Here is a 17,225-nt window from a genome sequence, read left to right as displayed (position 1 = left end):
GATCTGCCTGCGTCGATTCCTGGGATACTTGTCATATCTGTTGCTTTAGGTGTTTTATCTTGGCTGGTCAGATCCTGTTGGAAAATGTAAAATTTTGTTCATTTTCTCTTTCTTGCAATTTCTAGATGTGTTACAGTCTTTGGGTTCTTATGCTGTAGATAAAAATATCTCTTCTGAGTTTTATGCTTCTTCCTTTAGATGGGTTTTGGACTTTCCTACACATTCTTATTTGCTTTCATGGGCACTTAGCTGTTAGACCAAGTACAAAGTAGGAGTCACTTTCAGTGCCTTATTTTTCCTTAATGTATTTGATCAGAAACTGGATGAACCTTCGAGATGCTGAGACAGGGAAGATACTCTGGCAAGGAACAGAAGACCTGTCAGTCCCCGGAGTGGAGCATGAAGGTACTTTCCCACCCTTCGAAAGCACTGGGCTATGACAACTGGAGGACAGAGCCTAAGCACCCAGGAGCTAAGTCAGTGCAGACCCAAGTGGAGAGCAGGCCCTGGAGGCACAGCACGCTGATCCAGGGGTTGCAAAGATTTATATTTCCTTTCTTAGGCTTCTGTCTCCCACTTCCCAAAACCCACTTTGTGTGGAAATTTTAGCATTAGAACATACCCAAAGATATAAACTAAGATTTCAACTTATTTTTTTCCAAAGTAAAATTTGCATTTTTATCTCCCTGAAGTAAAAGAAAAACTAAGGGCTTAAAAGCAACAGAACAGAGTAGAGAGAAGGTGCCCATTCAGCCCCTTTCCTGATGAGCGTCGCTAGGTAAGGCCCTTAGATGCACTAAATCTGGTGTTCCTTGAAGATCTTTCAATCAAACACACTTGACCAGTTGGGGACCTCTGCCTTTAATTAAAAAGTATAATTCTGTTACCAAGGCACTCTCTGCAATTTAGCATAGATAATGAGTTCTCTAAATCAGCTCCCAGACACTTGAAGCACCATAGTCATGTGGTTTTCATTTAGAATGGCTTCAATATTTCTTTTTCTTTACCAGCTCGTGTCCCCAAGAAAATTCTCAAGTGCAAGGCAGTGTCTCGAGAATTGAACTTCTCTTCAGCAGAGCAAATGGAAAAATTCCGCCTGGAACAAAAAGTTTACTTCAAAGGGCAATGCCTAGAAGGTATTCTGCTGCCTCCATGCCTAAAATCCAGGCCTAGAGCGACAGGGACACAAGACCAGTGAACTAACTAAAGCACTGCTTTGATAACATTCATTTTGCAACTCAGTTTGTGATAGGGTTTCTACACCCTGCAAGATTGAGGACCTCCAGTGAAAACAAACAAAAACAAAGCTGGTACTAAAAGGGGCTTTGAGCCCAACAAGAGGCTTTCTGACACTGTGGGCCGAGGATTGGTGCCTGCTTTGTCACTGATGTGGCATTGTGTCACGGTCACAAGGAAGCTGCCGACAAGGGCCTGGTACAGTGCTCTCCAGACAGCGTACAGATTTGACTGGCAGGGCCACTCTGCACTGAGTTTTCACCTTGAAGCGTAAGAGTGCACATGTGTGTGAGAGTTCCAATTCCAAGTGAGCAGGTCTATTCTGTACATCTATTTATAACTTACATCCAACCCTCTTCTAAGAAAACGTTGCTTATATTGCACTCGCCCACTGGCCCTAGTCCTTTAGACCCCAGAGCGTAGGGAGAGGCCTCTGGGGTGGCTCAGAGGACAGCTCGAAGGGGAATTCCGTGTCCTTTTCATGCCTCTGGCCTGAGAGGTTTCTGATGGCTTCATTGGTGGTTCTCAGGGTAAGAAGAGGCTCACTCTAAAGGAGGGGGACAAGGAGCCCTGATACTATCAGGGCGCCCGCTCACCCGCTTTTCCTTCTCCCTTCAGAATGGTTCTTCGAGTTTGGCTTTGTGATCCCTAACTCCACAAACACCTGGCAGTCCCTGATAGAGGCAGCGCCCGAGTCCCAGATGATGCCAGCCAGCGTGCTAACGTGAGTGAGCAGGCCTTAGCATCGTGGAGTGTGTCTAGAAGCCGGCATTCCGGGCAGGCAGGACTCGTGGTCCCGTTAAGCGGGCGGGCAAGCGAGGTGAAAGTGAGGGTTGAAAGAGTTTACCGGGTGATCCGAGTTTACAGGTCACTGACTTGTCATATGAAAAAGACAGTGTGATAGAATGGGAAGAATAAAAACCTTTAGACTAGACCTTTAGACTACATTCCTGATTAACCCTGACTAGTTGTATAATCTCAGACAATGTACTTTCCCTCTCTAAACATGGAATGAGTAATGCTCTCTCACAGAGGTATAGTGAGGACAAAGTGAGATGACATGGAAGGAAACTGGCACATAATTAAAATATATTAAATCCATGCTAATTTCCTCCCTTTCCTGACTATCAAACTTCTGGTTCTCTGTTTAAATGGCCTTTAACAGAATCTGGCAAAGTCCTAATTCTGTTTTAGAGGATAATGTTTTGTTACAGTTTTTCAGAGACTAGCTTTCCATTTTAATAACTGTACTTCCTGCACAAAGAATAATTAGTTTGTCCTTTATCCAAAAACACTGTCAATAACGGCCCACCCACCATTTTCTCTTGGGAAAATATAGTCTTTCAAAGGTTTAAGCAATAGTGCTTAGTAACAATTTATTCACTTAGATAATTGTGTAATGTTAGATCATCTCATTAAACAGGTCCTTTATGAAAACCACATTGAATTTGTAAATAGAGGTTATTTACTTTTTCTTTAATAGATTTCTAATTAGAATAATAGGTATTTTTATATTCTATGAACCAATCAGATCTTGAGTTCCTTATTTACCTTTTTTATAAGTAACTGCCAGCAAAAATGTATCTGCTGGCTATTAATGACCCTGGGAAAGTACAATGTAGTCTGTAGAAGGGCATTTTTTAGATTTTATTAACCTTAGTTTGACTTCTTTTTGGCCAGGCCTGATTTCTTTTAGGTGCTAAAACCAGTAAGTCTATGATAATCTATTTAGGTTATTGAAGTCATGTCTTATTTTTTAGAACCCAAAAACAGTACCTCTGCTGCCCTTAACTCAGTTCAAAAGTGGTTTGGTTTGGAAACACTGAGATATCCACCAAAGAAAATGAAATTCTACTCTGCCCAATGCAGGTGTATCATTTGAGGGTCTTTGGTTGCAAGCCGTAGAAACTGATACTGGCCAACATGACAGAGTTGAAAGAGTAGGGCTGAGCGCTGGGGCAGCTCCAAAGATATGGATGGCAGGAACCTTTGGATGGTTTCCTCAAGGAGCAGCCATAGGAAGTATCCTGCTCAGAGAAGAGAATCTGATTAGCCTAAATTACATTCAGCGCCCACCCCTTTGCCAGGTGAGGGAAGGGCCATTTGATTGACCTGTGGACTGGAGATATGTGGTTCCCCAAAAGAAGAGCAGAGTGCTGTTACCCAAAGTGAGGAAAATAGATGCAAGACAGGCCAACTCATGGCCGAATGGTAAGGAAAGATACCACCCCTGAAGTCTGCAGGTTTCTATGTGTATCAGAAAGTGAGTTATATTTACAAGCACCCCTGTGTGCAGAGCACTCTACTAAGGGCCTTAAGTGTACCAAGGATTGAGACATGCTCTCTCTTCTGATTTCCCGACTTGAGGAAGACAAACCTAGTCACATAAGTTAAATGTCATATTAGACTTCTAACCCCATATGGACACAGATTTTATGTCCCCAAGCCAAGGTTCTAGGTGGGTGCATGTCCGGGGATCCAGCAGACCCAGATTGAAACTACTTTGTGAAAATGAAATCTGTTGCCTAACACATCACTCTTTTGCCCTCTCTTCTTACTTATAGTGGGAATGTTATCATAGAGACAAAGTTTTTTGACGACGATCTTCTTGTAAGCACATCCAGAGTGAGACTTTTCTACGTTTGAGAGAAGAATGTATGTGCATTTCAAGAATTTGGGTTTTTTGGGGGGGAAGGAGGAAACTGTTTACTTATTTCCTCCATACATTTGATTTTTGACACTTCCACCCCTAATTCCCTCTATGACAAAACCCACCTGAGGCCATCAGGGGACCAGCTCTATGTAGGTAACCAGATGGCATTTTTCCCTCAAGCCGCCATCTTCCACTGACCAGACTTAACTCCCCACCTCGGACCAGGGCAGAGGGCATGCCTCGACTCCTTCCCAGGGTAAACACAGGGACAGACACGTAGCACGAGCTGATGCTGTTCCTGTCACCCTCCCTGCCTCTTCCTTCAGGGGACACATCTTCCTTTGGCCCCTGGTTTTGGAAAAATTCATGTTCTTGACCCATGTTTAGTCTTTTCCTACTGTTTCTATTTCATACATTCTCATACATTTAACTTGTAAAATAGTCTGTGATATTATTATTACATAAGGAATTGAAACATATGAATTAAAATATTCCTACAGTCTTTAGCATGGCACTGCTTTCATCTCTCCTTTTTCTGGAACATGAACCTGGCTCCATAATGGGACAAAAGACCTTTATCAGACCGTAGGATCACAACTGTGTTTTACTCGAGATTGACTAATAGATCTCGTGGTACCTGAGTCCTTCAGTTCCTGTTTCCCAAGAACGTAAAGCATCCCTGAACAGGACCTCTGACCTTAACTTTGTCTTTTAGACGTGATAGTTAGTGTTCTCTTCCACAATATACATGCACCCTTTGTTTGTTTGTTTGTTGTTTTTAGTTTTTTCCATTCCTTTATAATGTGCATTTCTTCAAGAGGTTTCCAGAAAGGGTAGAAGTTCTAAGTTGGTAGAGTAGGGACTCATATTCCTAAGTGAGAGAATAGAAGTTAGAAAATGAAGAAAAGATCTCCCTGAAGTTAACTGTGATCACTGGGAACACATCCAGGATGGGGTGGGATGCTAGGAGGCTTTAAAAACCACCATCAGAGGAAGCCAGCATGGGAGAGAAGTGATGATTATATCTGCAGTGCTTTCGAGTCTGACATAAGAGAGAAAATTTAAAAGGGTTCTTTTTTAGGAACTTAACCTCTCACCTACCAGTAGCCTTCATTGTCCTTTATAAAATACCAACAATTAAAAGTTTCTCAGTTCCCAAAATAGTATGGTCTGAGGCTAGAGGAGAGGAGAATACACCGAGAGACAGGCAGTCCGTGGTGTAGCCCCTGCTCCCGCATCCTGCTCTCGTGTCTGTTACTGAAGGGACTGTTCGCATCTGTGGATGGGGAGTAGTACATTTTTAGTATAGTGTTGTCATCTTTCAGTGACAATTCTGTTCCTCACGTTAGATCTGTTGTCTTGAAAAGCTAACTTTTAATTACCAAAGATTAGATTTAAAAAAAAAAAGGCAAGGGAAAAATGAATCAAGGTTTCCTTTTGCTTTCTGAAAATGCCATCTCTTCTCAGAATGAACCCGTCTCTGTTTCCTTTGCTTTTCCTGAACCACATCTGCTCCCAGAATTCCATCAGGGAAGGCTGTCATGGGACTGGACACAGTCTAATGGAGAGAGGACTTCCCAGGGAATGCTTTTCCACCTGCTCAGAGCCCCCTTCACCGCCCTTCTCCAGTCACTCATCTAGCCAAAACTGTCAGGGACACCCTTCTTTGCCAGCTGCTCTGAGAAAAACAAAAAGTATTATATAACCCTGTCACTCTTAGAAGCTTACCCTCTCTTTAGGTAACAATACATATGCTCAGGAAATATTTATCATTTTAGCACGAAACAAGGCAAAAAAGCGCATGCTTCATTTCCAGTGCTGGCCAAGGGTTCCCAAGCTGTGCAGGTGGGGTCCAAGCTATCTAGGAAAATGGCTGAATGCTGCATGGTGGGAGGAAAAGGGCAGTGATGCAAGCCAAGGTGAACACAAGCAAAAGGCGAGGTCATGGGAGCTGCAGGGACTAGGAACCTGGGTAGGTCAAGGTGAGCCCTTGTAGGGTGGATGCAGGTCCAAATGCCTGAACATCTGAAGGTTTTCTGGAGATGTTCAAGTCCACAGAATGGTATTGGAAGGAGATGCATACAGACCGGGTGCGTACAGCCACTAGCTCTCAAACACTTATGGGACCTGCCCCATCCCCCAAGATTCTGATTGAGACATCTGCCTGGGGAAGCACCCTGGTGATCCAGATGCAGCTGGCCTGTGGCCCACACTGAGAAATCCTGGTAGAGCCCTTAGTTTACACGGCGGCCATAAGATAAGGTCTCCAGGCAGCATTCTTAAGGAACAAAGCGGGGCCCCAGTCTGACCTGTGCAGGCTGAGGGGAAGCGTTCGGTTGTGCAGTGCAGTCAGTGTGACCTTCAGAGTCTGTGTGGGGAGGAGAGGACAGAAGAACCCCAGGCAGCACAGTCTTGGAGAAAGATTTGGGAGAACTCAGACCCTTCCGGACGTACATTTCTATGTAGACGGTTTTGGTTAAGGTTTCCAGTGTGATGTGCCCTAGACCTGCTCGCTCATCCAACTCCATCTGTGTTACTTGTTTGGAGCGCTGGACTTCAGTGATGGGGCATGTGGTGAAGCAGTGAGTCCAGTCCTCACTGGGCATGAGGGGGTTGGAGGAAGCAAAGTCTACCCAAGGGGATCTAGCCATGCTCAGGTCACACTTCTAGGCCTATGATGCATATCAGTGAGATGTCATGCGAGGCACAGGCCTGCTTTAGTGAGCTTTGTCTCTAGTGGAGGGCTATGACAAGTAATTATAAATGCCTACCATAATGGAAGGTGGAAATTTAAAAAGAGATTATACATAACTCAGAAAAATCAGGAAAGCCCTCTCTCTTCTCTGGTTCCTTCAACTCTCATTCTACCAGACATTTCAGTCACCTCAAAAAATAAATACATTTTTAAAATAAGGCTTTCCTTTCGTCCTGTGTCACCTTCAGTTCTTGCTCTGTCCTTCTCTTTCTCTACAGATCCAGGCTTCCTGGAACTGTTCACTCACTCTTTCCACTCCCTACCTCATTCACAGTTCAACCCACTGCTGTCTGACTCTGGCCAGTGGACTCCTTCGAGACATCAGTGAGCTCCACTGATCCACTGCCCCTCAGGCCTCCTTGCTGTAGCTGCTCCATTGCATTTTTTTTACTTCTCCCAGAAATTCTCTTCTTGGATTCCAGGAGCCCCTTTCCTGGGTGTTCTGCTCCTTTTTCCTTTGCAGGAGCTTAATTTCTTATAGCTGCCTTGGTGGATTTGGGGTTTCTCTTTTAGCTATTGTGTATTGAGAACATGCTGTGTGCACATTCTTTAAACATTATACATTCACCTCACGCATAGTGACTGAGCACTTTTTATGTACCAGACACTGTTCTAAATGGTGGAGATATTTGCTGGACAAGATAAGTGAAGGCCCTCCCATTAGATTCTAATGAGAGGAGACAGAAAGCAGATAATTTCAGATAGTATGCAGCGCTCTGAAGAAAACAGGACAGGAAAATGGCAGCATCAATCTGGAGTGAGCAGGTGAAGAAACGGAAAGAAATCAGCAGCGAACAGCTTCTAATCACCAAAACAGGACTGATGAGTCCTCAGTAGGCCAACAGCCTGGAAAGCCAGGCTCTACTCGAAAGAAGAGCTTTTTTTTAAACCTTAAAACTATCATCAACAAAACAACAACCAGGTGTGCATACTTGATTGTCTAGTTTCCTACAAAGAACTCGGGATATGATAGGAAAGGCCCTGCATCTTCCAGCCTGGCATAGTATGGAGAGAAGGGAGAAAGCAGGACAAAGAGGTCCTTGCTCTCCTTCATCCCCCAGGCGTGGGTGGGAGGCGCGGGTAGAAACACCTGTGCAGGTGTGGGGGAAAGACGAGAACTTCTGGAGTTTAGAGGGGAGGGTGGGCTGCCCACTGTCCAGTAGGCCGAGGCCTGTTTTGTCTTCGTAAGCATCCCCTGCACTGTCCTCCATGCCCACTCTCCCTGCCTCATTTCCTATAAGCATCTGGGCCCTGTCCAGCCGATGGCACTGGCTCCCCTTCTGAATTGTCCTTCACATCACAACCAGAGAGAGCCCAAGATGTGCATCTGACCACCAATCCCTCTGTACTGTCAAGTTTATTTTTAGAGCTTCTTGCTATTGACCTGGTAATTGCTTTGCAGCTTTCAAAATGCCCTGTTAAAATGGTCCTCAAAATGAAGACATCATCTGGCTTAGTTCTTTTTGGTGATTTTATTTGGTCCAAAACTGAGCAGCTTTGACTATAGCTTTGAATAGGCTGAGGGGTAGAATGGAGTAGAGTAGTGAGAGGTAGAGCCTGGTGAATACATCTGGTTCTCAAACTATACACCAAGGCACCCCAGAGTACTGCAGCAAACTCACAGGAGTGCTGCCGGATCTTTGAAGCATAGTACACGGGACATCTGTCATGCACCGTTCCAACTGTTAGCTCAAGATAGTTCAGTTTCAACATTAGAACACACTCCATCCTTCTTCATGAGGTATCTTTGGGAAACCGGGTTTTTGAAGGTTTGGGTTATAAGAAGCAAGTACCCCTCAAAAATCATTGTGAACAGGAAATGAGGGTGGTGGTGTCCAATCTGATTCCGAGGTTTGAGAAGCTGTGCAATGCCCAATAGGCACACACCCCATTTAGTAAGCCATTGTAATTATAAATGAAATAAAAATTTTTCTCTCAATTTATATGGCTTTTTTTCACCAAAATAATAAAGCAGCCACTAAGTTACGACATAAATACTTAAGAAGTTATTTGGACCTTACTATTTAATGAAGGGAATCATTAGTTAGTTTTGGCCATGAAAAAATTGCACCATGAAATGTTTTGGTTGCACCATGAAAAAATTAGAGACACTAAGGATGCAGCGAGTAGGGAAAGTCTGATGACCTCTTTTAAGCCCTTCGTTTTAAAATATGCGTTTCAGGGCTGGCCTAGTGGTTCAGTTGGTTAAGAGCGGGAGCTTTAAGCAACAGCGTCGCTGGTTCGATTCCCACATGGGCCAGTGAGCTGCGCCCGAGCTGAGCTGCCGCTGAGCTGCCAACAGGTGGCCAGATGGCTCAGCTGGTGAGAGTATGGTTTCTTAACAAGGTTGCCAGTTCAACTCCCTCATAGGATGGTGGGCTACGCCCCTAAGATTGAACTGGGCACCTTGAGCTGTGTGGCCACAAGCTGCCGAAGGGTGGCCAGATGGCAACTGGACTTGGAGCTGAGCTAGCTGCGCCCTCCACAACTAAGATTGAAGGACAACAACCTGGCTGTTCCCCTTCCCCAGTTCCCTAATAAAATACTTTTTAAAAATAAATTAAGGGCCGGCATAGTGCATTGGGTAAGAGCTGGCTTGGGATGCCAGAGGGCCCCGGTTCGGATCCCACATGAGGGCCAGTGACGTTGCACCCTCCACAGCTAAGATGCTGAACAACAGCTCGACCTGGAGCTGGGCTGCCGTGAGTCACCGGCGACGGTTAGGCTGCAGCCCCTGCTGCAGTGGGTTGCCATGGGCTACCGTGTGTGGCCGGTGGCCAGCAGCCACTGTGAGCAGCCATCCAGAAGCCGGCGACTGATCTGCCTCACCTGGGAAGAGCGCAATGAGATGCCAGCTTGGGCCAGTGAAGCAACATCCTCCACAACTAGACTGAAGAACAAAAGGACAGCAACTTGTCTGTTCCCCTTCCCCCAATTCCCCAGCGCTGTTCCCATCCCCCAATTCCCCAATTTAAAAATAAATAAAATATGCTTTTCAGAGTGTTAGAAACAGACATCACCACCTCTGGCAGCAACAAGTGGGTGTTAACCACCCACCTCTGCATCGAGGCAGCTCCTGGTCCCATGGAATGCTTTTGAATTCTTGTACTTATTAAATATATTCAAAGAAAAAAAGGCATTTACTTAGATTTCTTAGAACAGCTTTTTAAGTGACTTGATTTATTCCAATCATCCCCCAAATAGCTCTTCTCAATTATAAGAGGATAAGCAAAATTATCATCACTTGAATTTTTAATTTATATTATAGCTATCACTTTCATTTTGGGCTAACGTATGTGCATTTGAGCTAAACAATTTGCTCTCAGAATCCTTTATGGTGCACAAGGTACCCATATAATGGCACTGTATATGATCAGTCTAACTAGTTAGAGAACTTGGGATTTTATTTTACTGTTTGATGTTATTACAGAGGTTGATAATGGTCATTTCTTTCATGCCACGTTGTTGGCTACAGATATCGATTACTCAGGGCCCGGCCCGTGGTCAGGATTGGAATCCAAATTCCACCTCTCGCAGCAGATATCTACCAACTTTTAATTGGCTTATCTTCAGCAACAGTCATTTGGTACAATTAGGCTAAAGTCACAATCCGTTTTTCTTGCAGGTTTTTCTTGCAGGGTTTACATTCACGTTAAAGGTAGACATTTTATGACATTGAAATGGTTTTATGACCATAGTGATCCTCACACCTTTCCAGGCCCTAATGATACCCTTTAGCACAGAATCCTGGGACCTCAGTTGTGGATTTGGGAGGAGACACACCATCATTTGCTGAGGAAACCTTTTCCTCTGCCCACAGGCACTTCCTTGGCCTCCCTGGGAGGCAAGTAGCCACTGGAAGTGCCACCTCTAAAAAATGTCATTGCATAACAGGAGGCTAACCATTTCGCGTTGGGTCCCTGTTTGTGATTTTAGCAGACCCCTTAGGCAGAGCAGGAAATAAAACTCCCACCCACCTAATAATGGGACCCATTTGATGCCAAGGTGAGGAAATGTTCTTTCTTCAAAATGGATTGAGACCACATTGTGTCCAAGGAAAGGAATGAGCAGCTCCTGGGGGGGGGGGTGCTTACTAAGAGGTTGACTAGTAGAGGAGCCTCAAAGCTCTCGAGGGACAATGTTGACAAAGAGATCAGAATTGTAGAATCCACTGTCACCTCCCCCAAGGGACTGGAACCCATCCTTCCTCAGCACTTTCAAGACTAGGTGACTGCCCAGCAGGCCACAACCCTGGGCTCCAGTGAAAACCACAGGAATCAGACTTGGGAAATTTTGGGGGGACTGGAGAGAGGGACCCAGACAATAACTATGTGGGAAGGGGTAGAAGTTTTCCTAGGATACAGAATGGAGTTGCAGATGAATTTCTAGGTCCAAAAATTATGTGCATATTTTGGATCTTGATATATAGGGTCTTTCCTGAAAGAGTTGTACCAGTTTCCACTCTTTGCTGTCCTCCCACCTCCTGATACCAGTCACCTCCTGGGCTGTGTTGACAAGGAGCACATGAGCATGGGCTTGAACCCTGCAGACGCAGAAACCTGCAGGAGGCCTGTGCAGGGAGGGTTCTAAGAGGCAGATTGTAGAACTGGTTCCCAAAAGCATCTTTGCCCATCATCTGTTTAGTTCAGCAAATATTTCCTGAGCCCTGGTGAGGGTCGTCTTGTGCAAGTTCAGCTTTTTCTGGGCACTAACATCCTTCAATATGTTATAAGGATTTCTGTGGAAAAAAATCAAGGTCAACTAAACGTGGGGCAAGCTGCATGTTAAACCTTCCTCTTGGAGACTCCTTGGTATAGTCAAGACCCAGTGAGTTCTGCAGAAAGCAAGCCCTTTTAACATTCCTTACCCCAGCACTTCACCAAACAGGATGGCTCTCGCCTCTTAGGCACAGCTTTGGACAGAGACATAGGAGGTGCCAGGCTACATGAAGATGGGGGTCTCACCCCTTATCCAGCAGCCTCAGAGCAGTCGAGTTAGTTCAGTGACACTGTGTGTGACTGTGAGGCATGGGTGGGAACACTGGAAATTCAGTGTGTCCTTGCGAGGTCAGAGGACCAGTGATCACTACGTGCTGGAGAAGAGGGAAAGGGGGCTGTAGGCGGGGTGCCAGGTGGGCAGCTCAGATCGCCCTGGGTCAACCCCCACAGCTGGGCTGGGAATGAGCCATGCAGTTCTCTGTGATCCTGTTGAGAGAGGACCCATGAGCTTCACAACCTCTTCTGAAGCCAATTCACCTCCCTGTTCCCTCTCAACCTGGAAACCACACCAAAGAAGGCATTCCCCACACCTCTGCACTCCTCTCTTTTCAAGCTGTCTGTTCACGGAGGCCTGGTGGGCCTTGGAGCCTGGAGCCCTTTATTCTCCTGTTTACTGATATGACTCAGTAATGGAGGACAGAAAACCTACTTGAACGAACCTAAGTTAGGAAGAAATTTACTGACTGTTATAACTGAAAAGTCCAAGATTGGTCTGGTGTCAGGCGCAGTTAGAGCCAGGGGCTCAAAGCCACATTATCAAAGCTTGGTATTCCTCTACCTTGTTACTCAGCTCTGCTCCCACTTGTGTGGGCTGCAGCCTCAGCTTCTCAGCTGCCTAAGTTCAAGTCCCCAAAGGGACAAAAACAAATATTTCCTCCCTCCCCAGAAACTCAAGTCAAAATCCCAGGGCTCACTATGATTGGATCAGCTTGCATCATGTGTCAACTCGAAGCTAATCAATATGGCAGGGGTGCGGGGGACTCGGTCCTGATAGGCCAGGACCAAGTCACATGTTTTGCCCCTGGGCTTGACTGAGAGTGGGGGAGGGGAAGTTCTCCAGGAGGAAAACTGGACACTGTTTCAGGGGATTATTGCCAAGAGCAGGGTGAAGAGATGGTGGCTGGTGTCAGGAACAATAGCTGTCCCCTGGTACCTTCTGGTGAGGACCAGCAGCTCCTTGCTGCAAGGGATCTGCTCCCTGCAGAGCCTCACAGCTGATCCACCCCGCCCCTGGCATGGGTGCAAGTGAAATGAGGTTGTCTCAAGTGACCACCTGGTACTTGTTGCTACGGGCAGCAGACTTGACAGAGAGCCCATGCAGGCACCTACATTCCGAGCTGGTTCCCTTGACTGTGCCCAGGACTTGACAGAATCCGCCCCTGCCACTGCCTGCTAGGCCTTCTCATTCACCCAGTATATAAGGTCAATGTCCCAGGGGGTATTAGAATGTTTCAGCCTGTGTTTCCTAATTTGAACTTCCATCACATCTGAGCTCAGATCAGACCCTGTGGGCATAGGCTGAGGTCTCTGGTGGGGAGGGCCTGGGGACAGCCCTGCCCCCTTCCCTGTCTGGCCTGAGCTTGGGGTTGGGGGAGGACAAACAACCACATTGCAAAATTGGACTATCCCAAGTAAAGCTAGGACCAGGGTTTCTATCCCCAGGAAGTAGCTTCCACCAGGAGGGGACCATGGGGTAGCCAGGGGCCCGAGACCAGTAGGGCTGACCCGCATAGAGGACACAGGAAGCCACAGAGGATGCCTGGCAGAAGCAGGGTGGGCATCAGGGCCCTGGAGGGACTGGGATCTAGGAGGCCTTTGGACCCCTGGGCCGGCACTGACAGCGGAGGAGAGGTGACACCAGATCCTGGCTCTCAGGCCTGGGGTAGCCTGGCAGGCAGCTCAGAGAGTGCCAGGGAGTGCAGCTGAGTGGCCCCGCCCCCAGTCCCTGGCTCCAAACAGCCTAGGGGCCTGGGGCTGCACTCAGGGCAGCAGCCACTGTGAGGAGTCCAAGGCCCAGAGATGACCAAGAGTTGGGCCTCCCTAGGAGGACACTGTGCACGTTGAACGTTTGAATGGGGCTAAGCAAGAGGGAGTCCAGGGGGCCGGTGACCTCAGAGGAGCCGACCCTGGCCTCAGCTCTGGGGAGGTCTCAGGTTTCCCAGGAAAAGAAGGACCGGGTTCTGGGATGGGCCATCAGCTGCCCAGAGGGCACGCTTGGGAAATGACTGTCATGTCTGACTGAGGTTCCAGCAACAGAGCTGGTGGAAGGTCTTGTTTTGGGGGGGCGGGGGGCTGAGGCTGCCCCTGGGGCTAGGGCCCACTGAAAGGCTCTTTCCTAGACTGAGCAGAACCCCGGGGAGCCCGCTGTAGTTCCTCTGTGGCCACCAGAGGGCGCCCATCCCTTGTGAATCTTCCAACTTGGGCTCTTTTAGGCGCCCCTGTCCTTGCATTTGGAGGGGATTTGGGGAGTAGGTAGGATAGAGGTGACCCTGGATCCTGAGGACAGGCCCCCAGTCAGTGGTTAATCATGTGCCAGGCTCAGGACTAGAGGAAAGTAGATTCTGCTGAAGGCAGCAAGGGCTGTCCCAAGCCAAACTTGCAGTGGGGTGATGGGGATGAGGCTGGGACAGAGGGGACAGAGAGCTCAGTGCAGATGTGGGACCCTAAGAGAGGCAGGCCTGGGCGCTGGCTCACGCTTCCTGCTATTGCTTTCATTGTGCAGAGAAGGAGACTGAGGCCCAGCGAGGTTCAGTCACTTGCCCCATATTAACTGCCACACCTGTCTGGATGGGGCTGCTTTTCACCACTGGGGTTTTACTGGTAGTAGTTCTGAGCAGAACCGCAGCCTCCAGGAGCTGGGTGAGGCCTGATCTCAGCTCCATGTGGTGCCTGCTGTGTGGCCTTCCTAGCCCCCCTTCTCCTGCCTTAGAGGCCCTCCTGGACTCTGGGCCTTGGAAATATCCGCAAGGCTGCTGCCCTGGGCAGCAGACAGAGCGCATCTGGCCAGTGGCACAGCCTGTGCAGGGGTGTAGGATGGGCGCACAGGGTCAGAGGGTCCCTGCTACCAAAGCCTCAATCTGACCCTGACTTGGCAAGTTTGGGGGCAGCTCAATGGGAGATGGGTGTCCTGGGGCCTGAGTGGCCCGCTGAGGACAGCAAAGCTCTAGCCCCTGGGGATGGCAAGGGCTTCCCAGCATACGGGTGTCCGACAGCAACCACAAATGTGGCAGAGACAGTGCACATGGGGTCCGGCCACCAGAAGGTGTCCTGCTGTGTCAGGATGAGGAGCCTGTTCTCGCTTGCTCTTTCCTTCATCTGGAGCCTATCACGGCACCTGACACGGGAAGAGCATCGGTACATACGTGAATCAATGAATGAATGAACGAACAAATGAGTGAACAGAATAGTACCACATGCAGGGAAGCGTGGTGAATAAGAAGTGGCCCCTGACCTCAGTGGGGGACACCCAAAAACACACAAGCAGGTAAATACATAAGCTCACATTGTGAGAATGGCTGTGCCACCAAAGGAGAACTGGAGAGGGCCTTCTTAGATTGGGGGCCAGGGAAGGCCTCTCTGGGAAGATAACTGGCACGGAGAGCCAGTCACGAGAAGTCAGGGAGTTAAGACGCTCCTGTGGCAGGAACAGCAAGTGCAAAGGCCCTGAGGACCCAGCTTGCCGCGGAACAGCAGGCTGATGTGGCTGGTAAGCGAGTGGGGCGAGGCACAGGGCAGGCAGAGGTAGAGGAGGCAGGCCAGTCTCAAGAGTTCTCACTTACTGGGTGGGACAGTGCCAGCTGGGTATGCTCCCCGGTGTCACTTGAGCCTTCTCATCTTGCTACGCCCTCGCTTTGGCTGCCTTTTCCACACCTTGTCCTGGGTTACTCTGGCCCAACCCAGGTCTCTCTCCTGCCCTCCAGACCCGTGCACCTATGGGGTCCAGACTTCACCTCCGGGCCCTTCCCTGTAAACGGCTCCTTCCTGTGCTCAGGGGCTCAGGCCAGAACCTGGGGATCCTCCTTGGGAACCACCTCCAACATCCAATCCATCCCTGAGTCCTGATGCTTCACCCTATGTGATGTCTTACATGCACACTTCCCTCCCCCCCCCACACACACACACCTCGGCAGATGTCACTTCAGTATCTTCCAAGCAGTTTTCCTGCTTAAAACACCTCCGTGGCTTCCCCTAATCCTACCTCGATAGCTGGCCCACAGACTGCGCCCCCTTTGCCCATGCGCCCTTGGAGTCTTCAGTCCTCTCCTGCATCAGGCCTGCCCGTGTACTGCTCCTCCACCCAGTGCCCCACCCCCCACCGTCTCCTTTTCCACCCTCCTGGCGTTTCCAGTCTCAGCCACAACGCTGCCTCCCCAGGGAAGCCCTCCCTGAGTCAAATTCCCTTGTCTGTGGCCCAGTATAGTAGCTGTAGCCTGCAAGTCTGTTAACATAACCCACCCCCACCCACACCACACCATCTCCCACCAGTAGGAGTCTTTAAAACAAATGACAAGGAAAACGGTGGGGGCCTAAGAGGGAGGAGGAAGGCAGGAAGAGGGGTGGGGTATGGATGAAATACCCCCATCTCCCTCTATGAGAGACTGGGGTCCCAGGGCTCTTGCTTGTGATAGGCAATGTGCCCCCCTCCCCATCAGCTCCAAAGCAAGTAACCCCCACATGGCCAATGTTGGGGTGGCGGGAGTACATGGCTTTCCAGTCCCCACCCCCTTCTTTGCCCACAGCCAACCCTGCCTGCAGGACAAACTCAGAACTCCAGAGGGAAGCCTCTGGAGGGGAGGTCTGTGGCCCACCCATTCTGAACCCTTCCTCACACCCACGAGTAGAGCTCACTTGGACCCCATGACACCAGAGGTGTACTCAGGAGGGACAAAGGAGGCCCAGGGTCACCGGCTGGTGGCAGAGCTGGAATCAGGACCCTCAACTTGACTGTTCTCAGTGACTGATCTCTCGCAGTGGGTCCTGCAGCCTCCATCTTGAAATGTGCCCATTGCCTGAACCTCCACAGCTGGGGGGTGTCAACCCTCCCCGACCCCCTGGAGAACGGGCACAGCCATCTCTATTCAAGGACACGCTGTGTGTGAGTCCTTCAGGCTTCTGCCCATGAGCTCATCTGTGGACCCCAGGCTAGGAAACAGAAGGCTCTTAGTGGGCTTGGTCACTTCAGAGGGTTCTAGCTTGAGGTCAAACTTCCTCAACTAGCTTTCCCAACACTGTTCACCTGTCTGAATGTCAAATCGGCCCACAGATCACCTCCAACTGTGCTCAAGGAGAAAGGTGGCCTGCCAGGCTAACCAAGGTATTTCTCCAGGAGGCCAGAGCTTGGAGAATGAGGGCACTGCGGCTGCATCAGTGCCCTGGAAAGTGAGTCCTAAGGGACAAGGTGCCACATACCTCCACCAGAGGGAGCCACTCCATGGCCAGGCTAACCCAGTGAGGCCTGTGCAGGGAAGTTGTCCCACTGGGAGGCTGAGTCCACAGTAGGGCAGCCACAGGTGGCCTGCTCTTCTAGAGTGACTGGGGCTATCTATGGACACCTGCCGTAGTCCCAGACATGTTCTTGGTACCATCAGTAGGAGGCAAACCTGGTAAGCAGCTCCCCTCAGCCAGTAACTCCCAGAGGCTGAGGCCCAAAGGGCACACCCATCCCCTCCCAAACAGGTGCCTTCAACCCTCTGTTCCTACCCAGGAAAAACAGCTGGGCCTCATTTCAAGATCATCCCCTATCTCTCTGCCCCCTCCCCAGGTTTCAAGAAACCAAAACAGAAAAACCAGGCTTCGAGACAGC

General features: G+C 48.9%; 1 protein-coding gene across 1 annotated transcript in view; it reads left to right on the top strand.

Moving 5' to 3' along the window:
* PDE6D (phosphodiesterase 6D) overlaps window positions 1-8,583 on the top strand; it is a 43,694-nt gene extending 35,111 nt beyond the window's left edge. The window contains exons 2-5 of the mRNA XM_019628910.1: window positions 317-405; window positions 1,011-1,136; window positions 1,855-1,960; window positions 3,801-8,583. Coding sequence (XP_019484455.1) covers window positions 317-405; window positions 1,011-1,136; window positions 1,855-1,960; window positions 3,801-3,882 — 403 coding nt within the window. The 3' untranslated portion in view covers window positions 3,883-8,583. The remainder of the gene's footprint in view (window positions 1-316; window positions 406-1,010; window positions 1,137-1,854; window positions 1,961-3,800) is intronic.
* Window positions 8,584-17,225: the final 8,642 nt, after the last annotated feature.

This window comes from Hipposideros armiger, unplaced genomic scaffold (assembly GCF_001890085.2).
Source record: "Hipposideros armiger isolate ML-2016 unplaced genomic scaffold, ASM189008v1 scaffold_17, whole genome shotgun sequence".
In the NCBI taxonomy this organism is placed as follows: Eukaryota; Metazoa; Chordata; class Mammalia; order Chiroptera; family Hipposideridae; genus Hipposideros; species Hipposideros armiger.
Note: the sequence above shows the minus strand (reverse complement) of the source record. Positions and strands in the feature narration are given on the sequence as shown.